Source organism: Callorhinchus milii, unplaced genomic scaffold (genome assembly GCF_018977255.1).
Source record: "Callorhinchus milii isolate IMCB2004 unplaced genomic scaffold, IMCB_Cmil_1.0 Scaffold3, whole genome shotgun sequence".
Taxonomy (NCBI): Eukaryota; Metazoa; Chordata; class Chondrichthyes; order Chimaeriformes; family Callorhinchidae; genus Callorhinchus; species Callorhinchus milii.
In genome coordinates, this window is record NW_024704744.1 from 3,886,628 (window position 1) to 3,913,671 (window position 27,044).

The window sequence follows — 27,044 nt, forward strand, 5'->3', positions numbered from 1 at the left end:
TATGGCCTGTAAATAAGGTCACGATACTTTGCAGTAATTACATGTGAAATATTTCAAAACGTTGAGTTATGGGCACTGCATCAAATGTAATCATAGTGTAACTATGCCATTAATATTCAACAAAATAGCAGCGTTCAATCTCGAAGACCTTCAACCAAATGTTTTAGGGAGAGAAGCGGAGGTCACAAGATCAGCGAGTATTGTTGTACTTCCCATAAATTTGTAGACTGGACATCCAGGATTCCTGTCAAATCAAGTTATGTAAAATGTTTACTTTGTCACAATAATTTGTTGCGAAAAAAGTGTCAAGCCATGAAAAGCACAAAGGGAGACGGGGTAATATATAATAATCCTTTCATTTGATTTAGCGCCTTATCATGTCATTGTGACCTCTAAAAGCACTTCAGAATATACCGTAAAGTGAACTGACAGTATATTTATTTTGTGGGCCAATGGATGGATTGAGGGACCAAATTTAGATTTTTTGGTATTCTAAGGGATTATTATCCCCGGAAAGCAATCCTTGAATTGATTAATAATAATAATAATCCTTGCATTTGACATAGCGCTTTTCACGTCGGGAGGACGTCCCAAAACGCTTCACAGAACACACTGTAAAGTGAAATGACTGTACATTTGTGGGCGAACGCGGCGGCCGATTGCGCACAGCAATGTCCCACAAACAGTCGTAGATTGAAAATGACCAATTTATTATTGTTTTTGGTTTTGAACGGATTATTATTAGGCTCTGTGTGGAGTAAGGAAATTTGTCAAGGTTTCGTCCTGCCTACGAATCAATCCCGAGTCCTCAGATTGGCAAATTGAATGCTATAACCAATAGGCTACATACAGGACACTGTAAAGACGCAGACACCGCAAGTCAAGAGTTCTGAAGAGCTGTAAATATCGAGCACTTTCAAAAATGACAACTTCAAATCTGTTAATGCACAATGGTAGATCGTCCTTGAGCTTGTCAAGGTGAAAGCAAGTCTAAATTAATGCAGCTCTGGACCAAAGCCCAACACAGAACAACCATTGCTCAGACAACAACTTGCCACAATCTGTAATTTACATCCGCAGCAACTCTTTAATAAGTTTAAAAGTATAGTGCTTATTCGATGAAGTATTCTTGCTGAGCCTACAGTTCGTTTCTGCTATTATCAAACAGTAAATGTCTGCAGTAATTCTCGGAAGCTCAGATCGCACCGGTTTCCCCACAGCACACAACTATGAGTGCAGCTCTTCACAAGTTGTAGACCAAAACACAGTGCTGCTAAAAAATTAACCAACTTTAGCATAGCATCTGTCAAGTCCCAACACGGCTTGCCACATATGCCCAACAAATGTTCCCTTCTGGTTTCACCTCTACCCGCTTTAGCTACCTCCACTGGGATCCATTCAATCACCTTTCACTCATTATCTCACCGGTTTAGCAGAAGTATCCAGCCTCTTTCTATCAGCAATCTGCTCTCCATAATGTGAAACTCTGGGCAACAAAGCACTTCTCATTATGTTTGCATCGAAATCTACAAAATTAGCATTTTGTGACTTGACCGTTCCCTCCCTTCTTTTCAAACAGTATCATGGATCTTTAGCACCTCAGGCATTCGGAGATCTACCATTGCACTCGAGTATCAGCCTCGATGATGAGCTCAAAGTCCTGATGTTGAACTACAACATGACCCAGAAATTAGTGCCACTAATAGAGCCAAGCTATCAATTTTCAAAGCATTTATTTCACCCACAAAATACAGACGATCCACTTTACAATATATTAATGCTTTGAATGTCTCATCCGCGTAATAAGAGATACAGTTCAAGATCCTGGTCCTCACCTTCAAAGCCCTCCATGGTCTTGCTCCCCCCTACCTCTGCAACCTCCTAACCCCCTACCATCCTACTTGTTCCCTCATATCCACCATTTCACTCACTCCACTATTGGTGGGTGTGCCTTCTGCCACTCTGCCCCCATCTTCTGGAACTCCATCCCGCAGTCCCTCCGTCTCACCCCCTCCCTTGACACCTTCAAGACTCATCTCAAAATCTTCCTCTTCGACCGTGCTTTCGACCTCCCTGCTTCCCCCCTGCCCTCACTGATCCCAAGCTCGGGTCCAAAACTCTGTCTGTCTAGCGCCTTGGGAGGTCCTCCCGACGTGAAAGGTGCTATACAAATGTAATTTTGTTGTGGTTGATAAGGTGCTATATCAATGCAAGGATTATACATTATAAGTAAAGTTAATTTCTTATTGCATTCCTAGCATAAGTTAGCTTTTGCAGTAAAGTATTTTCAATATGGCAACATCAGTGTCTTGTCTGAATCTCTACTGTAAATCCATAGTACATGGACCTACCATAGTATCAAGGTCCTGTCTACCTGTTCAGGTGGACAATAAATAATCCTCAAAGCATTTAACAGAGGTTTCACTGTACCGTATATCATGTGAGCACTTTGATATATGGACTCCCTACGTGAATAACAAATGCGAGGATCATTATTGTCGGGCGGAGAAGGGAAGAGAATAAAAGAATGAGAAAACATTCGAGGCCTTAATCTGGTTCATCTCGGGAGCTGTGCTCATGACTTGTTAAGGAATTAAATAGACAAGCCAGTCAGCTGCTATAGGCATGGCCGCCTACTGTGTGCGAATTCTGTGCTGCAAGATGTGAGTTTTTTTTCCACTGACAAAAACATGTACCATTGTATACCCAGGATTTACTTTAACAAGCATGCAGACTGAAAACAAAATATGAAACGGCAATTCCAAGCTCACTCAGACCAATTGTGAGAGAAACCTAACCAAACTCTGTACAACAGCCAAAACTAATATCTTTTTAAGCAATCTTACAGACACTGAACAAAGCTGACATCTTACTCCAAAAATAACCATACAACCATCGTTTTCTTTGGCCAGTTGAAACAATCTTAATTTGAAAATCAACGTATTCACCTTTCTACCCCCTGAAAGTCCTTCTCAAAATAAATATTCCCTTGTCCAACCTTCAGCCTTGCCTGAAAGCAATCGTTTGCAAATCTTCCCAGTAACCAAAAAAAATGAACTTCCCCAAGGCCACTTCACTGCTGCGCTGGATAGAAATAAGCATTCATTGAAAATAATGAAGAGAATTTTGAATCTCTCTCCTGCTACTCTCTCTGCCAGATGTTCTTGACACCCACATCCAGAAAAGATGTTGCTTTGGTTTCTCAGGCTCATCCTGTAAGGATCATTGAGCACATCAGACTCCTGAATGCTGTGCCAGGAATGACACTCAGACTGTGGTTGTGCCATTTATAGCTGTCCAAATGCTTGGGACCTACTCAGTGTTGAATAAAATCTCATTAAATTGAGTAGAAAGCCCCAAATTCTCGAGACGTGTCAAAGTGCTTCACCGAATATACTGTAAAGTGAATTGATTGTATATTTTGTGGACGAAATGTGGCAGCCAATTGCACACAGCAGTGTCCCCAAACAGTCGTGGATTGAGTGATTTTTTTTAAAAAAAAGGGTTTACTACCCCCAGAAAAGCGATCCATCAATTGACTAACAATCAGGTATCTACTTACCGCTTGGTAAACAGAGGCGTTTGGAGTAAATCAAACCCAGGTCCTCTCGCTTGCAAGGCGAGTACTCTAACCAATATGCTACAGGACTCCACACACATTCAAACGCAAGGAGTTCAAACACTGTAAAGAATCCTCAAGACAGGTGGAATTCAGACTCACAATAAACTGACCATGACCACTGCCATCAACGGAAAAAAAGGGAACTTGGAATATTTCCAGAATGTTACAAATAATACAACAATAAAAGGAAGCAGGGAAGTATCAGATGGACACTGACATCATTTACATTAAAGTGATCAGCTCCTGAACTGACCTCATCCTCCCATCCATTCATTCTCTCTCTCACTATCCAGCGCCTTGGTACATCCTCCCAACGTGAAAGGCAATATATAAATGCAATGTGTTGTTGTCGCTCTCTACAGATTGGCGGAAAGGGAGTGAGGCTTAGGAAAGAGAATTCATTGCAGTTGTGCACGGAAACTGAAGAATAGACTTTCTGTTCTCTGCTCAGTACAATTTCTACATCACCACAATTAAATCTGTGTAGTAAATATGACCAAAGAACAAAGTGGGTCAGTTCCTTGATCTGATGTCCAAACAAAGAAAGTGCCATCTAAAATGTTTACCCTAAAGAACAATTCAAAGCTCATTGAGACTATCCCAACACACTTTTCTCTTTGTTCAAATATGTAGAGAAACTAATGAGTAAGGCGGAAAATCAAAGGCAGCTTAAAGCAACATTCCTTTTGCAATGAAGTTATGGATCCAAATTCTGGTGTAATTTCAAAATTGCTAATTTAGTGTTGTGTAAATCAAAGCCTGCATTCACCAGCTCTGCGATAATGATACAGAGCTTTTCACCTAATCTCATTTTAAATTTTATGGGTGGTCAAAGGAGGGGGCGGTGGGGGAGAAGAGGGTGGAGGAGGAGGACAAAGAAACAAAAGATTCAAACTGAAACTGATATGAATAGGTTAGATACAGGTTAAATCAACAAGACCCCAAATAATAGGCGAGAGCGATTTGCACTAACACAGCACAAACTCTGGAATCACTTCACAAAGGCAAAGAGATCAAAGAACTATGAAGGAAGGGGAGAATTTAAAGACTTTGACCAGACATGAAGGACATGAGCTTTTAAGAGTCGAGGCCAGAAAGAAAAGGCCTTTGCTTTCTTCCAAAATCTATTCTGTAAAATGAGGAGTTTGGGAGAAAGTTGCAGAGAGAGGCAGGGAGGCTGAAGCATCAACCACCACTCACAAGATACAGAGTGAGGAATGAGCAGAAGACCAGAGTTGGAACAACAGCAACAAATCACATTTTTATAGAACCTTTCATGTCAGGTAGACTTCCCGAGGCCCTGGAAGAACGAAAGACACAAGTAAGATTGCAAAATTAGGTCCAGGCAAGATGATGGGTAGAATTGAAGGTCAGGACAAAGAAGACACTGGGAGCTAATGGAACCTGGCGAGGATGGATGATATAATATAATAATCCCTGCATTTGATATAGCTCTTTTCACGTCTTCTAGACGTCCCAAAGCGCTTCACAAGAATATACTGTAAAGTGAAATAACTGTATATTTGTGGGCAAATCGCGGCAGCCAACTGCGCACAGCAGTTTCCCACAAACAACCATGGATTGAAGTGACTAATTTATTATTGTTTTTTTCTCTTGACAGTTTATTATCAGACGTGTGGAGTAAGAAAACTTGCCCAAGGTTTTGCCCTGCCGGGAATCGAACCCAGGTCTCTCGCTTGCAAGGTGAGTGCTCTAACCACTGAGCTACAGGACTCCTATATGAAGTATAAATAGAGGTGACAACATGTCAAGAAGTGAGAGACAGACAGACCAAAGAACTGGTTAAAAAATACATTGCTTCTAATTTGCATTGGGACAAATTAGTTATTTTTTAATTTTTTGGGGAGGTATTATTACCCCGGGAAAAGCAATCCACCAATCGACTAACAATCAGGTTCCAACTCACTGGGAATCAAACCCAAGTCCTTTCGCTTGCAAGGCGAGTGCTCTAACCAAACATTTTGTTCTGAAGCGTTTTTTTCTAAAAAATGCAAACATTAAACACAAAAACAGCCAATTGCACACGTGACAAGGTACAAAAGGCTGTAACGTGATCATTCTAACTGCCTTAATGTCACCTTAAACCCAGATAATGTACTCGCATTGTAAAAGCTTAACTCGTGTTGTTATAGCAATTTCAAGGGGTTTATTTTATAAAACAGATAATGTGATACAGATACAGAAGTTACTTTTGAATATGCAACCCTAATCACCTGGACCCAAAACACGTCAACCAGCAATGGCTTAATCCTTTCCTCACTGGACATTTCCAAACAAAAGATAAAACTTTTTTTTTTGAAAAAAACGTTTTATATTGAAGCTTAAAAGGCGTACAACAACAACAACAACAAGATTCCATTTATAGAGCGCCTTTCACGTCAGGAGGACGTCCCAAGGCGCTGCACAGTTGGGTCATGACCCGAGCAGGGGGGAAATGGTCAGGGTGAGGGGATGGAAGGGAGGGAGCGAGGAGGGGGGAAATGGTCAGGGTGAGGGGAGGGAAGGGAGGGAGCGAGGAGGGGGTAGAGAGTCGAGAGGGGAGCTGAAGGCACGGTCAAAGAGAAGATTCACATTGGATGCAATCACAACTGTGTATAAAATTGTGAGCTGTACCTTGATCCACAAAGAGCAGTTTTTCCAAAGCTAGCTGATTGTGGAGTCCTGTAGCTCAGTGGTGAGAACACTCGCTTTGCAAGCGAGAGACCTGGGTTTGATTCCCGGCGGGGTGAAACCATGGGCAAGTTTCCTTACTCCACACGTCTGATAATAACCCCTCAAAAAAATCAATAATAAATTGGTCACTTCAATCCACGACTGTTTGTGGGACACTGCTGTGCGCAATTGGCTCCTGCATTTCACTCACAAATATACAGTCAATTCACTTTACTGTCTATTCTGTGAAGCGCTTTGAGAGTCTAGAAGACGTGAAAAGTGCTATATCAAATGCAAGGATTATTATTAAATATATATTGATCTCACATAAGTGCTACCCCTCAGTATTGCAGTGTCAGGCTTAATTAATGAGTTCAAATGCCCAATGTGGGGCTTAAATCCAGTCTTCTGACTCAGAGGTGAGAGCACTACCAACCGAGCCAGACTGACTGACAAGGGCTTCTGATACCTCCAGAAGGCTTAGACTTTAATCTCAGCACTGCATTATGTATGGTTTTTAGTCAGCCGGTTTCTGACACATGCAGAAACCCATCGCCATGCTGTTTATGTATCACACCAAACAGAATTCTGAGCACGCCGCCCACACATGGAAATTCCCGTGTGGATTACGTAAGCAGTGTTCTTAGCTGCTGGTACTCCTGCATTTGCTTACCATGTGAAAGCATAAAGAATACAGAGCAAACCAAACAAAGGCGTCATCTTTTCTATAGTGATGGCATAAAGCATATACCAATCTTTTGAAACACTTATGAAACCAATCGCTCAGCAGAACCTAATGATTTCAGGAAACAGGTCATGCAAATTTTAGAATTAAATACATATTTTTAAATATCTGGAAACAAATTAAATTAAGATTTCATCCATTCTCCCAGCGTTAAGACAGACTTATTTAAAAGGAAAAACTTTGTACTGCATTTTTATAAATGTAGCAGCCGTAGAAATGTCACTGTTAAACAAAAATGTAATACTACAAGATCTACTGCTCAGCCCACAGGAGAACTACCATCATGAATGTTTTTATTGAATGGAAATATTTTCAAACCTTATATAGACATAAGGAAGCTGTAGACATTGAAAAAGCAAACACGTGAGTTTTGTTTTCTTCTATGCAAACACAATATTTGAAGTCAAGCAGAACATTTTCTTCAAATCAAAAGCACATATATTAGTAACCTCAATCCAAACCAATAATCTCCACCACCCCTAATTTTGTCCTGGCCAACAATCCTCAGATAAAATTGATTATTCGCTTCATGGCTGTTTGTGGGACACTTCTGTGGGTAAATTGGCTGCCACATTCACCCATAAACACACAGAACAACAACAACAAAATGACATTTATATAGAGCCTTTCACATCAGGAGAAAGATCAAAGACGCTGGACAGACAGAGCTATGGACCCAGCTGAGGGTCGGGGTGGGGAAGGGCGGGGGGGGGGGGGGGTGAAGCCGGGAGATCGAAAGCACGGTCGAAGAGGAGGGTTTTGAGTTGGGTCTTGAAGGTGGCAAGGGAGGGGTAGAGACGGAGGGACTAAGTCATATTGCCCCTTTTAGAGGGCTCTTCTCTTGGAGACATCCCCGGATTGGAAAATGTTTCCACAAACGACTTACTGTCCTGGACAACTTCATTCACAGATACCAAAGGTCAACGAAAGAGAAACTCTCCTAAAAACACTGGAAAGGGTCAATTAAAGTGGTTTATGATACTACCCTGTGTAAGGAGCGCTATATAAATGCAAGTTGTAGTTGTTGTTGATTATAAAATCCAACTTTTTTTTGGAGTGACCACGTTTATTTTGTGGGGCTAAAAAAAATTTCTGAGGATTATTATCCCCAGAAAAGCGATCCACCAATCAACTAATAAACATGTTCCTACTTACTGCTGGTAAATAGAGGTGTGTGGAGTAAGGAAACTTGCTCACCGTTTCACCCTGCCAGGAATCAAACCCCGGTCTCTCGCTTGCGAGGCGAGTGCTCTCACTACTAACCTACCGGCATCCTACAGGATGCACAATATTAACTTTTGGTAGATGTTTGCTTTAGGTCAGAAAAGGTAGCACAATCCCATGATATAATTCTTCAAAATAGTAACAACAACAAATTGCATAGCACCTTTCACGTCGGGAGGACATCCCAAAGCGTTGGACAGTCAAGAAAATATCTCCCCAAATTATCACTACACATGTCATTGACAATCACTAGCTGGTTTAAGACTTTTTTTTAATTAATTTGTGGCATAACATGGCACACAACCTCTTAATTGATATGCTCAATTAAAATCCATTACAAAAAAAATTATGCATGAACACTTCAGGCAATTTACAACAATCTAAAAGTTGCTAATTACATCCCACGGAAAATCTGCCCCTGAAGGAGTAATCTTCTGTCTGCTCTACTTCTCGTCAATTTCACAGCTATGATAATATTACAAAGCTAGTACAAGTTGTATGCATAATAATAGCATCAAGCATTCCAAGTTGCTCGATAGCAAAGGTCAAATAAAATGTAGTGTGCAAAACAGTGGAACAGATTAGAGCACAGCTCCACTGATAATAATAAGAATCCTTGCATTTGATATAGCACCTCATCAAATCGTTGAGACGTGTCAAAGCGCTTCACAGAATGTACTGTAAAGTGAATTGATTATTTTATGGGCAAGCCAATTGCACAGTTTTGTGGGCCAAACATCACAAAATAGTCAATTCACTGATGTGTTAGTACAGAACAGCAATAGGCCAAATTGCCTCTTTCCATACCAACATTTCTAGATTTAAAAAAAACTTGCATTTGATGCAGAGACTTATCCTGATGTGACGGGTCACAAAAGCTTCACGGTAGATGTGGAAAGAACGATGACTGTGCATTTTGCAGGTAAACAAGGTAGTTAATTTGTGCATAGCAATGTCCCACAAAAAGCCATAAGATTGATCAACTTTATTTGTGGAATTGTTGGCCAGGACATCGGGAGAAAATCGCTTCTCTTTTTGGAACGTGCTATGGAAAAGGCAGACAGAACCTCAGTTCAAATGTCTCATTCAAACGACAGCATCTCCACAATCCAACACACCCCAAGCATTGCTCTGGAACGTCAGTCCAGAGGTTGAGTTTAAAGAGGTTGAGTTTAAAAGTTCCGATGTGGGACTCAATCCCACAACCTGTTGAGTTGAGAAGTGAGGACTACCAGCCGAGCCAGACTGACGTACTTTGTGACATATGTTGGGGGAGGGATTGTAAAATCAGTGTCCCCGACTCATTTAAATTAAAACCTTTGCCTGCAATCAGTACCGGAAACAAAGCGGTTTCATCATAATCAAGCCTAAACTACATTTGTTTGTCAGGGCAATTTATGTTTGCACTGTACAGTAAAACTCTCCACACTCTCGCCTCCGAGTCAGAAGATGATGATTTCAAGCCCTACACTAGGACTTTGAACTCACAGCTCTGGGCTGATACTTCAATGCAGTGCTGAGAGTGCTCTGTATTGTCACAGGTGCCGTCCTTCAAACGCGAGATCCAACCAAATTCTGTCTGACTGCACAGATAGACGTTAAAGATTTCATGACACGACTTGAAAGAAGGGAGTTTCTCCTGGTTTCCTGATCGGCAATCCCCCAGATAAAATGAGTCATTCACCTCGTGGTTATTTGTGGGACACTGCTGTATGCAAAGTGGTTTCACCTACAAATACACAGTCACTACACTTTGCAATACATCCTGTGAAGCAATTTGAGGTGCACTGACAATATGATAAGGTACTATATCTTATCATTTAGCAAGAGCAATTATTTTATGTAAAAACACAACTAGTTTTTTCACTGGGTGGGGGGAAGAGGGGGGGCAAAGAGGGAAACGTTGTACAAAATACATTGATTTAAGATAGATAGCTAGACATGTACCTCCTCTCCCAAATCACTTGGTGAGAGTGCAATAAAACTAGAAATGCTGGAGATCCAAGGCAAGTAAATCAGCTCCTGACAGAAGATAGATTATCTATTCCAGGGTGACCTTTCATCAGGAAGTGTCATTGAGGACAAGATCAGAGATGCAAGGAGTTAAAATACTGTAGCTGTTACGTGGCTGTCTCTTCGTAAAACAGCAGCCTAGGCAAGCTGATGAGTGAGATGGCAGAAAATGCCACTAAAATTGCATTCAAATGTAGCTCATGTGGAGTATATAGCTATGGCTGAAATATATTACCTCACCCTATCTTCCTGCATGTAGCGCTAATCCATTACCCCAACCTCCTTGCCAAGTCTATGCTCTCCAAATCCTTCCTTTCACCCCACTCCTCACCCAGTCCCTTCCTCACCCACGTTTGGAATTTAGCAAAAGAAGAAGGCCATTCAGCCCCTCGAGCCTGTTCCGACATCATGGCTGATCTGTACCTCAACTCCAATTACCCCCCTTCCCCATATTCCTTCATACCCTTACCAAGCAAATATCTATCCAACTCTGTCTTGAAAATGTTAATGGATCCGGCCTCCACAGCCTTTTGGGGGAAGAGATTTCCATTACTCTTTGGGTGAAAAACTGTCTCCCGATTTCAGTCCCAAATGGCCCAGCTCTAATTTTAACTGATACCCCTTGTTCTGGATTCCCCACCAGAGGAAAGAGTTTCTCTGGAGCTTCTCTGTCAAATCCCTTTATTATTTTAAAAACCTCAGTCAGATCACCCCTCAACCTTCTAAACTCAAGGGAATACAGACCAAGTTTATGCAACCTGTCCTCATAATTTAACCCTTTAAAGCCCTGGTATCATTCTGGTGAATCTCTTGCACCACCTCCAGAGCCAATATACGCTTCCTGAGGTTCGATGCCCAAAACTGAACGCAGTATTCCAGATTGGATCTGGCCAAGGATCTATATGGAAGCATCATTTCCTCTCCTTTATATTCCAGCCTTCTTGAGATAAAGGCCAACATTAGGCTTTTTGATAACTTTTTGTACCTGTGAGCTTGTTTTAAGAGATTTTTGTACGTGGACACCCAAATCCCTTTGCTCCTCACAGTTCTTAGTTTCGCACCATTTAGAAAATCTTCTGTTTTTGCTATTTTTGGATCGGTAGTGCATGAACCTCACATTTCCCCAGATTGAACTCCATCTGCCTTCACAATTTTGCCCACTCAATCAACCTGTCTAAGTACCTTCCTGCTCCCATGCACACAATTTACTGTACCTCCTTACCCTTTATCATCTGTACATTTTGATATGGGCAGGGGAGAGAGAAGCAAGGTGTGAATGTTGAGAGGTGCCATCGATGCCCAGGACTTCCTCCAATACTGGTCCAGTCCTTCCTCCCTCCCACTCCAACCAACCAACCAACCCCGTCCTCAGTTCTTCCCTCCTCACTCCATCTCACCCCACACTGCCAGGAGTGGTGGTTGAATCAGACAGGTGTGGATGCATTCTAGAAGAATGCGAGACCTTTACACGAGGAAGAAGGGAATAAAAGGGTAATGGGAGGGAATTGGGTGGTGGTCCCATGGAATATAAACACCAGCGGGGACCGCGGTGTAGGGCCAAGTGGCCTGTTTCTGTGCTGTACATTTTTTGTAAATCTGTGCAAGTCATCCCCTCCTCCGCCAGTCAGGTCAGCTCTGCACTGGGAGAAGGGTGGTGATGGCACCTCTCACACATACACAGCCTGATCCTCCCTCCCTCCCTCCCTCCCCTCCAGCGCTGCCTCTCCTCCTGTCTGTTGGGTTTCCCAGGCAATAGGCAGAGGTTCAAGGCACAGGTGACAGTGAGAGAAACAAACAAACAAATAAATACACAAACAAACAGAGGGACACATACACACAGACAGAAAGAGAAACAAATACACAGTCAGTCTTACTCTGCACTCACACTGTGACCGACCGGTCAGCTCTGCACTGGGAGAAGGGCGGTGCTAAAGGCACTGGTGCCACCTCTCTCCCCACCCCCCCCCCCCCCCTCTCTCCCCACCCCCCCCCTCTCTCCCCACCCCCCTCTCTCCCCACCCCACCCCCCCTCTCTCCCCACCCCACCCCCCTCTCTCCCCACCCCACCCCCCCTCTCTCTCTCCCCACCCACCCCCTCTCCCCACCCCACCCCCCCTCTCTCTCTCTCCCCACCCCACCCCCCCTCTCTCTCTCCCCACCCACCCCCCCCTCTCTCCCCACCCCACCCCCCCTCTCTCTCTCCCCACCCACCCCTCTCTCCCCCCACCCCCCCCTCTCTCCCCACCGACCCCCTCTCTCTCCCCACCCCACACCTCTCTCTCTCCCCACCCCCCCCCCCCTCTCTCCCCACCCACCCCTCTCTCTCTACCCACCGGACCCACCCCTTCTCTCCCCACCTAACCCCCCCTCTCTCCCCCCACCTCTCTCTCCAGAGACAGTGACACACACACTGACACACAGTGACACACACACACAGAGTGACTGACACACAGACAGACAGTGAGACACACAGTGACACACACAGACAGACACAGACAGACAGAGACAGTGACACACAGAGGCGACCCCCCCTCCCCCGGTTGTTACCTTTGGCCTCGCAGTCGGCGCAGTACTTGTTGTCCTCCTCCCGCAGCAGTTTGGACAGGATCGCCTGGTGCTGCTCGTTCTGTTTCTGGGAGCGCTCGCGCTCTGAGCGGGTCGCCATGGTGCCGGCGGCGGGGGACCGGAGAGAGGGGGGGGGGGAGAGTCCGGGAGGCCTGAGGAGGAGAGGAGACACTGCCCGGGGCTGGCAGGGAGGGCAGGGAGGGCAAGGCTCGGGGCAGGGCAGGGCAGGGCTCGGGAGGGCAGGGCTCGGGGCTGGCAGGGCTCGGGGCAGGGAGGGCAGGGAGGGCAGGGCAGGGCTCGGGGCTGGCAGGGAGGGCAGGGCTGGCAGGGAGGGCAGGGCTCGGGGCTGGCAGGGTGGGCAGGGCTGGCAGGGCTCGGGGCTGGCAGGGCAGGGAGGGCAGGGCTCGGGGCTCAGGTGACAATACGAAGCGGCGCGAGCGAGCGAGCGACCGGCACCCGGAAACCCGGCCCTCTCACTCCCCCCCACCTCTCCCCTCACAGCCACCGCCTCTCACTGCGCAACCCGCAAATAGTGCCACCCTTTCCGGGCGGTGGAGGGGCAGTCGAGTAAAGGCGTGTCCGGCGTCAGGAGACAAGAACCTGGACCCGGGTGGGGGGGGGTGGTGGGGAAGGGTGGAACACGTATGTGGGAGGAGTGGGAGTGGGGGGTCTCGTCCACTCTGTCAGTCGGACTACTTCCGGGACGGTTCACGGTCGCCTCGCCCTCTCTCTCTGTCACTCTCTCTCTCGCTCTCTGATTTCGTGTATTCCTGCGCGGGCGGGCGGGCGCCGCGATGACGTCCGCCGGGGGCGTCACGCCCTTGCGTCGTAAGTGGTGACGCGATGGCGTCGTTGGGTAACGCCCCCACGGTCCTGTGTGTGTGACGTCACCAGCAGCTGATTGAGGGCTGGAGCCCCAGTCACTGGGCAGAGGAACCTTCAAAGGGGACAGTGGACCATCAGTTGTCTCTGATGGCTCTCTGATGCGCCCACAAAAATATTCACTTTACAGGATATCCCGTGAGGCGCTCCGAGACGTCCTGAAGGCGCTGCGCCAAACGCAAAGATTATTATTGTTTGACGCAATTGCGGAAGTCGCTGGGAACGTTCAGCAGGTCAGGAAAGTGAGCCAACGTTTCAGGCTCTGTTTTGTGGGGCATTGCTGCGGGCAAATTGTCTGCCGCTTTTGCCTAAAACTGCACAGTGGCACCTGCCCACCCTTCACCTAATGCTCTCCAGAATTCGGTAAACAGGTTGCATCTCTCTGGGGAGAGCGCATGTTCTGTCGCAGAAACAGGGAAATTTCCATGTACGGGTGGCATGTACATGTGCCACCTGTGGAGTCCTGTAGCTCAGTGGTTAGAGCACTCGCTTTGCAAGCGAGAGACCTGAGTTCAATTCCAGGCAGAGGGTGAAACCTTGGGCAAGTTTCCTTACTCCACACAGAGCCTAATAATAATCCCTCCAAAAACCAAAAACAATAATAAATTGGTCATTTTCAATCCATGACTGTTTGTGGGACATTGCTGTGCGCAATTGGCTGCCGCGTTCGCCCACAAATATACAGTCAATTCACTTTACAGTATATTCTGTGAAGTGATTTGGGACGTCCTCCCGACGTGAAAAGCGCTATATCAAATGCAAGGATTACTATTATATGTGGAACTTTCAGTCTGGTTTTCTATACTCTTAAGCATGGAGATGGGTTTCCCTTTGTGGTGGACAACGAGCTGATCAAGTACAAATTCATACCAATTCTAGGTTTCACTTCCTGGACGGTGCTGAGTAATTCTTGTGAAGTGCTCTACAGTACTAGAAATCCTTTACAGTAAATCCTGTGACATGCTTTGAGTCATCTTCCCAATCTGGAAGTTACTATATCAAATTCAATTATTATTTAGCTCAGGTAAAACAATCACAGATCTCCCGGAAAGATGGGTTTGTAACCTATCTCAGCGTTTATGATCCTGAGTCTCATTTAACGTTTTTCTTTCACTTTTAAAGTCCAGATCTTAAACTCAAATTGGAAGATTTGCTGAGGGGATGAAATGAGTTAAGTCCATGGTAGTCTGTATAAGGAAAGAGCTGACATGATTTGGTCCAAAGTCTTTTTCTGGTCACACACATTGTTAGGAATTCATTCACATGACTATCGATGGGGCACTTAGCATGTTGGAGTATGCTGAGCAAAGGGGAATGTTACTCGTGTGTTGTATTACTGGAATATGTGTCCAGTAAACCTGTCTTTGCAAACCAGTGAGAAACTGTTTCATAGAATCTTAAAATGTTACAGCATAAAAATGCGCCATTCAGCTCTGCTAAGACTGTGCTGATATTTTTCTCATGCGTTCCAAACTCATTCACCGTATCCTTTAATATATCTGTTCTTCAAACATCTAATGAAGAGAAATATTAAGACATGAGAATGTGACTTTTAATTGACTTGTCAATATATTATTTTAACACTACACTATAACAATTGTATATTTTGTTTCGCCGATCTAGTGAATCAAGTGAATCTAGTCAATTCACTTCACAGTATATTCTGTGAAGCGCTTTGAGGCGTCTGAAAGATGTGATAAGGTGCTATATCAAATGCAAATATTATTATTAAGTAATTTTGTAATTTCTTTCTCAGGTATATGCTCCGAACAGACAGGATACTTCGATGCCACATTCAGTATGCGTAAAGCAGTAAGCAACTGCTGGATTCAGTGGAATTGACAGAATGGGTGACACAGTATCTAACCAGCCAGGACCAGTCCACCTGTCAGTGCGCTGGTTGTTGAGTGTTGATGTGGAACAAGAAAGCACCAGAGATGTGAAGACACATTGTCAACAAACAAAAGCACAGCGTTGCAGAAAGTGTTGAAACCCCCAAGTGGCACAGCGGTAAGATCACTGCTGAGTGAGGAACTGAGCCAAACAGACTGGAAAGTCTCTACGTTTCTTTACAGATTAGCCATGATATAATAGAATACAACAACAAAATTACAGTTGTATAGTGCCTTCACGTCGGGAGGACATACCAAGGCCCTGGACAGTCAGTGTTTTGGACCTGAGATGGGGGTCGGGATTAAGAACATAAGAATTAGGAGCAGGAGTAGGCCATTTGGCCCCTCGAGCCTGCCCCGCCATTCAATAAGATCATGGATGATCTTCTGACCTAACTCTAATTACCTGCCCTATCCCCATATCCCCTAATCCCTCTATTTTTAAAAAATCTATCAGTCTCAGCCTTGAAGATGTTCAAGATGACTATGGGAACTCTCTCCTCGCCGGCCTTCCCGCCACCTCCCTCCACAAGCTGCAGGTCATTCAGAACTCTGCAGCTCGTGTACTGTCCCGCACCAGGCTTCGGGACATCACTCCCACCCTCGCTCGCCTCCACTGGCTCCCCATCCCCCAGAGGATTGATTTCAAGATCCTCATCCTCACCTACAAGGCCATTCATGGCCTCGCTCCCTCCTACCTCTCCAACCTACTTTCCCCCTACCTACCTGCCTATACCCTCCGTTCCTCCGGCTCCGGTCTGCTCCACGTCCCCCGCCCCAATCGCCCTACCATCGGTGGCCGGGCCTTCAGCCTCTCAGCCCCGAGGCTCTGGAACTCTATCCCCCAGTGCCTTCGCCGCTTCCTCCCTTTCCTCCTTCAAGGCCGGTCTCAAAACCTTTCTCTTTGATCGTGCCTTCAGCTCCCCTCTCGACTCTCTTCCCCCTTCTCGCTCCCTCCCTTCCCTCCCTCACCCTGACCATTTCCCCCCTCCTCGCTCCCTCCCTTCCCTCCCCTCACCCTGACCATTTCCCCCCTGCTCGGGTCATGACCCAACTGTGCAGCGCCTTGGGACGTCGTCCTGATGTGAAAGGCGCTTTATAAATGGAATCTTGTTGTTGTTGTTGTTCAAGGACTGAGCATCTACAGCCTTCTGGGGTAGTGAATTCCATAAATTCACTACCCTCTGAGTGAAGAAATGTTTCTTCAACTCTGTTCCTAAAGGCTGACCCTTAATTTTAAGACTGTGACCCCTGGTTATAGATTCTCCCACCAGGGGAAACAGACCCTCAGCGTCTACTTTATCAGCCCTTTAAGAATCTCATATGTTTCAATAAGATCCCCCCTAATTCTTCTATACTCTAAGAGAATACAGCCCCAGTTTATTCAGCTTATCCTCATAGGTCAGTCCTCTCATCCAGGAACTAACCGAGTGAATCTATGCTGCACCCCCTCTGGGGCAAGTATGTCCTTTTTTAAATAAGACCAAAACTGCACACAATACTCTAGGTGCGGTCTCACCAAGGCCCTATACAGTTGCAGCAAGACTTCCCTACTCTTGTACTCTAAATTGGGGATGGTGGGGAGGAAGCAAGGTGACCGAAAGCAGAGGAGGAGGGTCTTGAGATGGCTTGAAGGAGGCAAAGGAGGGGGCAAGATGGAGGGACTGCAGGATGGAGTCCCAGAGTGTGGGGGCAAAGTGGCAGGAGGCTCGCCCTCCAATGGTGGGGCAGGTGAGGCGGGAGACATGAAGCAGGCCGGAGCCTGATGAGCCAAGGGAGTGGGCAGGATGGTAGGGGGTTAGCAGGTCACAGATATAGGTGGGAGCAAGACGATAGAGGGCCTTGAAGGTGAGGACCAGGATCTTGAACTGTATCCTCTGTGTGATGGGAAGTCAATGGAGTCGAGCGAGGATGGGGTGATAGGGTCATGGAGCCCGGTGTGGAAGAGAACACGGCTGCAGAGTTCTGGATGATCTGCAGCCTGTGGAGGGAGGAGTTGGGGAGGCCAACAAGCAAGGAGTTTGCATAGTCAAGCCTCGATATTATGAATGCGTGTATGAGGGTCTCGGCAGCCTGCAGTGTGAGACAGTTGTGGAGGTGGGGGGGCGATGTTGTGGAGGTGGGGGAAGGCAGAGCAGGTCATGGCACAGATGTGGGAAAGAAAGGATAGTTGAGGGTCAAACAAGACCTCAAAGTTCTGGACTGGCTTAATAAGGTGGAGTATGCAACCATGGATGGTGTTGCTGTCAGCGCTTGAGGTGTGGAGGCACTGACGGGAGCCAATCAGGAGAGCCTCAGTCTTGTTGACATTCAACTGTAGAAAGTCAGCTCTCATCCAGGACTTGATGTCCGACAGACATTATGTCAGGACAGCAGTGGTCCTGGAGTCAAGGGTGGAGGCAGAGAGGTACAGTTGGGTGTCATCTGCAGACATGTGGAAGTTGACCCCATATCTGGGGATGATATCACCAAGAGGGAGCATATAAATATTGAAGAGGAGGGGACCAAGGACAGAGCCCTGAGGAACCCCGCATGAGGACGGTGCGGTTGCTAGAGGAGAAAACGTTTGTGGAGATGGTACAATCTGAACTAGTCAAGGGCAGAACTGTGAATTTTGAGGTGAGAGGAGAGGCGGTGGGTGAGGATAGAGTAGTCGATGGTGTCAAAGGTAGCGGAGAGTTCAAGGAGTACGAGGGAGCCCTAGTCGCAGATGGACCAGAATGTCATTTGTCACTTTGATGGGGCGTTTCTGTGCTGTGGGAAGCACGGAAACCTGATTGGAGGGGTTCGTGAAGGGAGTGGCAGGAGAGGAAGGAGCGAAGCTGGGAAGCAATGACTCATTCCAGGACCTTGGAGAGGAAAGGGAGGTTGGAGATGGGGCGGTAGTTTGAGAGCGGGAATGGGTTCAGGCAGAGTTTTTTTAAGGATAGGAGTGATGACAACCATTTTTAAAGCGGTGGGAATGGTACCAGTGAACAGGGAGAGGTTTGTGATATCTGTGAGTAGAGGGGCAAGGAGATGGAGCTGGGATGTAAGGAGGGGTAGGGATGGGGTACAGGGAGCAGGTGTTTGTTTCATGCGGGTTATAGTGGTGGTGAGAGAAGAGTGGGAGACAGGTTCAAAGATGTGGAAGGAGGGATGGGTAGGGGCCAGCTTGAGAGGGGGAAATGGGGAGGGGGTAGCAGACGGAAAGGCAGAGGCAGCTGAGCGAATCCCCTCGATTTTAGATTTGAGGAATTCCAGCATCGCCTCGCAGTTTGCATTGGAAGTGAGGATGGGCAAAGCGTGAGAGGGTTGTTGGAGGAGCCGGTTAGTGATGAAGAGGAGCCTGGACTTGTCCTTGGCATCCAAGATTGTCTTGGAGTAGAACGACAATTTAGCAGAGGCGAGGGGGGAGCGATAGGATTTGATAAGGTTCAGCCAGATCTGCCGATGGACCGTTAACTTCGATTTAAGCCAGGTGCATTCAGCGGCATATACTTGTGCTTTAAGGGAGCGGATGGAGGTGGATGGTGTACCATGGTGACTTTCATTAGGAGAAGGCTCGGGAAGTGAGGAGAGCAAGGGAATCGCGAGTGGTGGAGAGGGAGCTGTGGGGAAGAGGGATTGAGGAGGATAGGTCATTGGCAGAACAGACTCGAGGGGCTGAAGGCCTACTCCTTTTCCTATGTTTCCCTCCATTTAGGAAGTGGAGAATCAGTCAGGATTTGCCTTGCTGATGGTTGGAAACTGTGTCAAGAACAACTACTTGCATTTATATGGTGACCTCCCAGCATTGCATCATTCCTGATTGGATTGGGCTGCATTATAGTGCTTTTCTCTCCCCACCCCTCCCTCCTCTATGATAGCTTAATACCCTGTCAGACTGGCTGTTTAAACTCAATCAAAAAGACTAGCCATTTGGGTGAAGTACTTGAGGATATCCCCACTGTGGGTCGGAGCTTTGAAGAGTGAAGCAAAACGGTGAGGGCTAAACACACCATGTTAAAACTGAGGACTCTCTAGCCACGCTACAAACCATGGTTGCTGACACTAGATTTGTTCAAATTAACTCTTCTGAGAAAGAGCTGAACTTCTGGCACATGTATGTGCTGAACTCACCCTGCGGTAAATGTTGTAGATGGGGAAGAAAGACAAGCAGTACAAGAGGTAGGTGAGGACATTTTGTACATTTCAACATCCGGTCACCTTCCTCCTTCCACCACTCTTGGTGATCCAACTGTCCCTTTAAAGCAGTTTGAGATGGCACCGCACATAAAAGTGCATAAGTTCAAGTTATCCAGTTCTTGGAAGTGTTTTGAAAAAGGCAGTGGGCAGTGTGTTATCCTCTTTGAAAATATATATTATATAATATTGCAAAGCAGGCAAAACAAGGACACCAAAACTCCCTGGACACAAGAGTTTAAAAGGCCCTCAGTAGGAAGGCTGAATTTTGATGTGTAGACTGACAGATGTCGAGTCAATTTTCTCTAAACCAACAATAAACAACCTACTTCAAACAACATTTGCCTCTGACTCCCAACATATTACACAGTAGGCTTTTATTTCAATATCAACATTTGTTTTCTTTCACTCTTACCAATATTTCCCCACATTCTCATCTTCTGAGTTTTTGCTATTCCGGAACGATTTCATAAGCACTAGACGCACTCTGGTACATTGTCCGAGTGCTCAGTATTTACCTGTGAGCCCTAGTAGTGTAGTTGACAGCTTCCCTCCAGCCTGTTTGCCCTCACAGACACTCCAGCAATGTTAACAATCAGGAGTGGTTAGCTTGGCAGATATTCCCCGTTTACCCTGAGGAGCTGAGACCAAATGTCATCTCACGAATGCACACACAAGAGAGAAGGAAATAGAGGGTGTGTGGAATTAGGTTGGGTGGAGGCTAGTTTGGAGCATAAGTATCAATATAGATGATCTGAGCCAAATGGCTTGAACATATGTGTGTGTAGAATCAAGTTTCAACGTGCTTTATAAAGATGTGAATTAACAAGTAGGAAAGGGCTGTTCAAGGACACTGATTAAGGCACGATTATTTTTAAGAAGGGTTTTGAGGCAGGGAAAGAAGGTGCAAGGAATAGGGATTTGGAAAGCATGTCCCAGAGTTCTATTGCTTGCTGACAAGCTATCTGCCTACATGGGTATCACAGACTAGTCTAATCCTGTCCACGTCTATGTTTTGCAGAAGGGAGTATAGAGCAGTGAACAGAAATGCACCCTCCCCTTCCTAGAAGTGCAAGCATAAGACTTTCGTAGAACAAGGTTCTTTCATCAGATCTGTAATTTTCTTCCTGAATTCTAGGCTGGCTTTAGATTTACACAGTATAGGCTACACTCAGCACTACACTCTGGAAATCTGTACAGTCCAGGCAGAGTTGCTCAGGAGAACATTCTGCCTCCTGCAACATGACTTGTTTTGTTTCTGACTCTTCCACTTTCTCCCCAGATCCTACCTTGCCCGCGTTGGTTACACCGGGTTGTGGCTTGACCCTGCTGTTCATACTAAGCCCTGCCTTGACGGCTGATCTCTGGGCCGGGCTTTCATCCCAATGATCAGATTGGGCCGTGCCTTAGCTACTTAGTCCTGTTAAAATAATGATTAGGCCACACACACACACACACACACAGAGTAAGTGAATTATTTAAGCGCCGAGATGCATTGAGTGGTGTTACTTCCCACGTAACAACAGGACCACTAGTTCATCTTCACATTGGATCTTATTTGGATTTTGTACAACATAAATATATTTATACTTTTAATTACAGTCTAAAACATTGCCATTTGTAATCATTTTCTTTCAAAGAGGCTAGAATCTCAATTGTCCCATTTGTTTTGTTATCTTTCCAAAGGCAAGTAAGTAACTGCATATTCACACAAATGCAACCTCTGGGAACCCTATGCTGAACACAGCCGTGGCATTGCTGGAGCTGCACAACTTACTCTCAATATATTTAAATGCACAATGCTGTACAGCAGAGCAACTTAGAAGTCAATGCATCGTCCCTTTCTCTCCCAGTCTCCATAGCGGGTTGGTTCAGGGCCTCGGGGCCCACCCATTTCCTTTGTGACTGGATTGATGTCATCAGGAAAACCTAGAAGGCAGACAGAACATGAGCTGTATGATTGTTGTGTAACCTGATGTACGGGTTATGAGAAGTAAGCTTCATTTACAGGAGGCAAATAGTATCCAAATTCTTGACACCACAATAAATATATGAATATTTTTAGAGAGGGATTAATATTCAGCGCAAACAGCTATTGAAGTCGATAAAAATGTTAAAAATGTAGTCAATCCACTTTACAGTGTATTCAGTGAAGTGCTTTGAGACTCTCAACGACGGAATAAGGCGCTATATCAAATGCAAAGATTAGTATTAAAAAAAGATAAATGTATGAGGGAAACAATACTAAGGGGAATGGGGCAAAAACAGAAGAGAGTATTTGCTCCAGAATGTATGTGTGTATGTGTGGGGGGAACAAGTGCCAACACAGGTATGTCCGGGGAAGCGGGATTAATTTGGACAACTTTTTCAAAGAGCCAGCACTGGCACGATGAGCCAAATGGCCTCCGTCTATGCTATATAATTCTACGATGAGTTGAATGCTGTCCTGTACTGGAATGTTCTGCAATCTGATCATGGTTTGAATTGGACAATGCACATCCTCGTATCAGATGAAACAAAACATGAGTGACTCACGTTCCAGGGGATCTTTTTCCGCTGAGCTCTCCTGTGGTTTATCAAAGCAACCGACGGGGGTGACAGGCTTTTTCAAAGGCTCTTTCTTCAGGCCCCCTTTGCTCTGACTCACTGATCTCCAGGAATTCCAGAGCCTAAAGCCTATGGATAAAAGACCCCATATATAGTGAATACATTGGTTTAAATTGTGGTAGATGATAACAAACATTATGACACAAAGTGTCTGTAAAGTCCTGTTAACCCACATGTTTTTTCTCTACAGTGCAGTGGCCAACAGCTAAAACATGTGCAAGAATGATAAATGTATTTAGAATAATAACCCTGGCATTTGATACAGTGATTTTCACTTCTTCTCGACGTCTCAAAGCTCTTCACAGAATAGACTGTAAAGTGAATTGATCGTATATTTGTGGGCGAAACACGGCAGCCAATTACGCACAACAAGTGTCCCACTAACAGTCGTGGATTGAAAATGACCAATTTATTATTGTTTTGCTTTGGAGGGATTATTATTAGGCTCTGTGTGGCATAAGGAAACTTGCCCAAGGTTTCGCTCTGCCTGGAATTGAACCCAGGTGTCTCGCTTGCAAGGCGAGTGCTCTAACCACTGAGCTATAGGACTCCACAAATTGATGCGCCATTATTTTCATGGTAGATAATGATCCGTCACCATGTTTGGTGCAGCATGTTCCGTAACATGGATGGAGTGAGGAGGAAAAACGTATCTCTGACACCTTGTTTCAGCTCCTCTGTCGTCTCATATCACTGTTTGTAACAGGGGTGTAACAGGACTTTGTGGACATCCTATAAATGAAAGGACTGAACATGAAAATTAGTCATTCTATGTTTTCCCATTGATTTTACACAAGGAAAGAAAGCTACAGCCAAACACTGAAAGCCTGCATCTATAAATGCCAGTACAGAAAATGTGACTCCTTGGAGCTTGGACTTGTGGAGGTACGGACTGTTCACTGCAGAGTGCCAACAGCTCAAAGGTTAAGAATAATTTATTTCCAGGGACAGTCTTTGTTTTATGCTGTCATCGTTCTGGGTCAACTGTATTCATTTCAACCGTGTCACAATTTCCACTGTCAGCTCACAGCACCGGTTATGTAACTCAGTCGCACTGTTAGGCCAACAACAGGGAAATGTTGATATTGAGATGGATTACAAACCTATTTGAACAGCATGATGCTCCATTTCAAAGCACCACATAGAAACAGTCACATTTTTAATTCAACTTCTCCACTGAGGCCAAATGCAGCATCAACTTGCATTTATTAATGTAGTGCCCTTCACATGGGATAGTGGACTGGTGCGCTTGACAGTGGTGGAGTCTGATCCCGAGCTCGGGGGAGAGGGAGGGGGGAGGTGACCGTAAGCACGATCAAAAAGGAAGGTCTTTAGGCAGGATTCGAAAGTGGGGAGGGAGGGGGCAAGGCAGAGGGATTGAGGGAGAGAGATGCAGAACTTCCGGGCTTAGTGTTTGAAAGTACGGCCGCCAATGGTGGAGTGGAGGGGGCCGGGGGGGGGGGGGGGGGGAGGACAATCCTATTATTCTGTGAATTCAGATAGAATACAGGACCACTGCACCAGAAGTGTGTGGAAGTGCAGTACACTTCCTGCTTCAGTGCTGACCAACCAGCTTTCTGTGCACACGTGTAGCAGAGCTCTGGGCCAACCTCCACAAATCCCCACGAATTGCGTTTTTCTTTCTGTCACGGGAATTGTTTCTTTCAGCTGACTGTAAATATATATTCTATCTACAACAAATTACATTTGTATAGCGCCTTTCACACTGGCACTGGACTGTCAAGGATGTGGAATCAAGCTGGGGGTTGTGATCTGGAGGGGTGGTGGGCAAAAGAGTGAACAAGGCGAAGGACTGTGGGATAGAGATCCAAAGGGTGGGACCAGAGAGTATATTTATCGACATATACAGTACATTTGTTTATATAAAAGAAAATAGAGGTGTTGGGCGGAGGCTACAATATAATCAGAATCTCATTTTATGGACCACCACACCTACCATACTTTAATGGGGGTGGACTCTACTTTCAATCCGTTTCCTTCCCCGATCACATTGCTCTTCAAATGTTTAGCCAACTCCCTTCTAAATGTGGGTATGGTCTTAGTGTCCCACAAACGCTATACAAATGTAATTTTGTTATTATTGTTGTATTATTACTCCCCCTCCACGGGGGAATGACAACAACAAATACATTTTTATAATGCCTTTCACGTCAGGAGGACGTCCCAAGGCGCCGGAGAGAGTTACAGACCCGATCTGGGGGTTGGGGTCAGGGAGGGTGGAGGGCAGGGGGGATGCAGGGAGATCGAAAGAACGGTCGAAGAGGAGAGTCTTGAGATGGGTCTTGAAGGAGACAAGGGAGGGGGTGAGGTGGGAGGTGGCGGGTTGGGGCAGAGTGGCAGAATGTCCACCCGCCAATAGTGGGGCAAGCGAAGCGGGGGACGTGAAGCAGGCTGGAACCCAGTGAGCGGCGGGAGTGAGCGGGATGGTAGGGGGTTCGGAGATCAGAGATGTAGGAGGGAGCAAGACCGTGGAGGGCTTTGAAGGTGAGAACCAGGATCTTGAACTGTATCCTCTGTGCGATGGGAAGCCAGTGGAGTCGGGCGAGGATGGGGGGGTGATAGGGTCGCGGAGCCTGGTGCGGGAGAGGACACGGGCTGCAGAGGTCTGGATGATCTACAGCCTGCGGAGGGGGGAGTTGGGGCAGTGAGTTTGCATAGCTGATGTAATGAAGTCACGTATGAGGGTCTCGGGGGCCTGCGGTGTGAGACAGCGGCGGAGCCGGGCGATGTTGCGGATGTGGGGGAAGGCAGAGCGGGTCATGGCGCGGATGTGGGGTAGAAAGGATAGTTGGAAGGTCAAACGAGACCCCAAGTTTCCGGACTGGGTTAGTGAGGTGGAGTGGGCAGCCATGGATGGTGATGCTGTCAGCGTCCGAGGTGAGGAGGCGCTGACGGGAGCCGATCAGGAGAGCCTCGGTCTTGTTGACGTTCAACTGTAGAAAGTTCTCTCTCCTCCAGGACTTGATGTCTGACAGACATTCTGTCAGAACAGCAGTGGTCCTGGAGTCAAGGGGGGAGGCAGAGAGGTACAGTTGGGTGTCATCCGCACACGTGTGGAAGTTGACCCCATGTCTGGGGATGATGTCACCAAGTGGGAGCGTATAGGTGTTGAAGAGGAGGCACAAAGTACACAGTCACTACACTTTACAGTATATCCCGCGAAGCGCTTTGAGACGTCTCAATGACGTGATAAGGCGCTGTATCAAATGCGAGGATTATTATTATCATCATTATTATAGCAGCATATAATCACACACACGATATCATATAATACAATGTATAATACAATACAACACGGAGTAGTATTATGGCAAATAGTATTGGACAGTGTACGGCATTATGTAGCGCCGTATGTACATTAAGGTGTATCAGAGTATAATACTTATATCATTAATAACAATAAATGATGGTCTCTCGCCATCCACTGCCCTTACTCTCGGCCCGGAGTGGGAGAGGGAGCCTCAGAGGTCGGCAAACCCCGGCCATAGCCCTGTCCTGTCGCCGCCGCCGCCGCCGCCGCGATTCAAATTCAAACCGGGAGACGGTTAAACCAACCGCCACCGGAACCGACCGCGAGCCCCAGCACTGCGCGTGACCAGGCCCCGCCCCGGCCGCCTCACCACGTGACAGGCCACGTGATCGCTACCACGTGATGTGCTCGCCCCTGATGGTACCGCCTGAGCCCGGCGCGCAGGAGCGGCAGCAACGGCCGACCCCGCCCAGTGAGGGCGAGGGGCACGCAGCCACGTGATCGCGACACGCGATCCAGCCGTCGCCTCACCCCCCCCCGCACCAGTTGAGGCCCCGCCCAGTGAGGGCGGAAGTTCCCACCTGACGAGGACTGGATGGGCCTCGGCCATTGGAGGGAGCTGTGGTGTGGAGGTCCCCGGGGACCCCGTGTCCGGCCCCCAAACCCCTCCCGGATGGGGGGGGAGAGACTGAGGTGCGGTGTGTGTCCCGATCGGCGATCCGTTCGCTGCTGATGTTTGGGGGGCGACACCTGGGCGTTTCTCCCGTGAGCCTCAGCAGCTGAGAGGTTGGTGTTGGGGGGTACCTCGGCCCTGAGGCTTTGGGGTGGGGGGGGTCACTGGGATACCCCCTCCCCACTGCTTACTTACCCTGTGTATTGCAATTGAGTGCCCCCCCCAACAAGTCCTCCGCACCACCATCGGCCGCAGTGCCTTCAGCCGCTGCGCCCCGAAACTTGGGGAACCCCCCCCCCATCTTCCTCCCTCAACCCCCCCCTTCGCCCACCCCCCCCCCTCCTCCTCCTCCTCCTCCGCGCCTACGGTCGCCTTCCCCCCAACCCCCCCCCACCACCGGCTCGGCCGCTGCCACCGTTAAGCTCTTGAGACGCCGCACAAGCGCAAGTCGTTGCTGTCGTAGCCGACGCGATCGCCCGGGGGGTTCCGGCCGGCGAACATGAGCTGATGGTGACGGCGGTCCTTGCGCTCTGCGCAGCCTGACCCCGGGGGCGCCTCAAGGCGCTGCGCGGGAATGTACTGTGAAGCGGATTCGCCGTGTGTTTTGCGGGCGATTGCGCTCTGAACAAACCCTCCGAAATCGACCCCAGTTCTAAAACGGCAGAGCGATGAGTCTCGGTAAGAAAGGCAAAGCGGTTTTGCGCTGCGCAAAG

At 46.9% G+C, this 27,044-nt stretch overlaps 2 protein-coding genes across 5 annotated transcripts in view; both read right to left on the reverse strand.

The window, feature by feature from the left end:
* Positions 1-12,974, reverse strand: part of smap1 (small ArfGAP 1) — a 186,022-nt gene extending 173,048 nt beyond the window's left edge. For all 4 annotated transcript variants that reach the window (XM_042333744.1, XM_042333743.1, XM_042333742.1 and 1 more), the window contains exon 1: positions 12,825-12,974. In XM_042333744.1, coding sequence (XP_042189678.1) covers positions 12,825-12,942 — 118 coding nt within the window. In that variant the 5' untranslated portion in view covers positions 12,943-12,974. The remainder of the gene's footprint in view (positions 1-12,824) is intronic.
* A 7,166-nt stretch (positions 12,975-20,140) lies between these two features.
* On the reverse strand, positions 20,141-26,027 carry sdhaf4 (succinate dehydrogenase complex assembly factor 4). Its single transcript, XM_007904198.2, has 3 exons — positions 25,843-26,027; positions 22,316-22,456; positions 20,141-21,709 (listed from the first exon to the last, which is right to left on the reverse strand). The coding sequence occupies exons 1-3, from the start codon at positions 25,892-25,894 to the stop codon at positions 21,600-21,602; spliced, it is 303 nt and encodes a 100-aa protein (XP_007902389.1). The 5' UTR covers positions 25,895-26,027; the 3' UTR covers positions 20,141-21,599.
* Between the last annotated feature and the right edge of the window lie 1,017 nt (positions 26,028-27,044).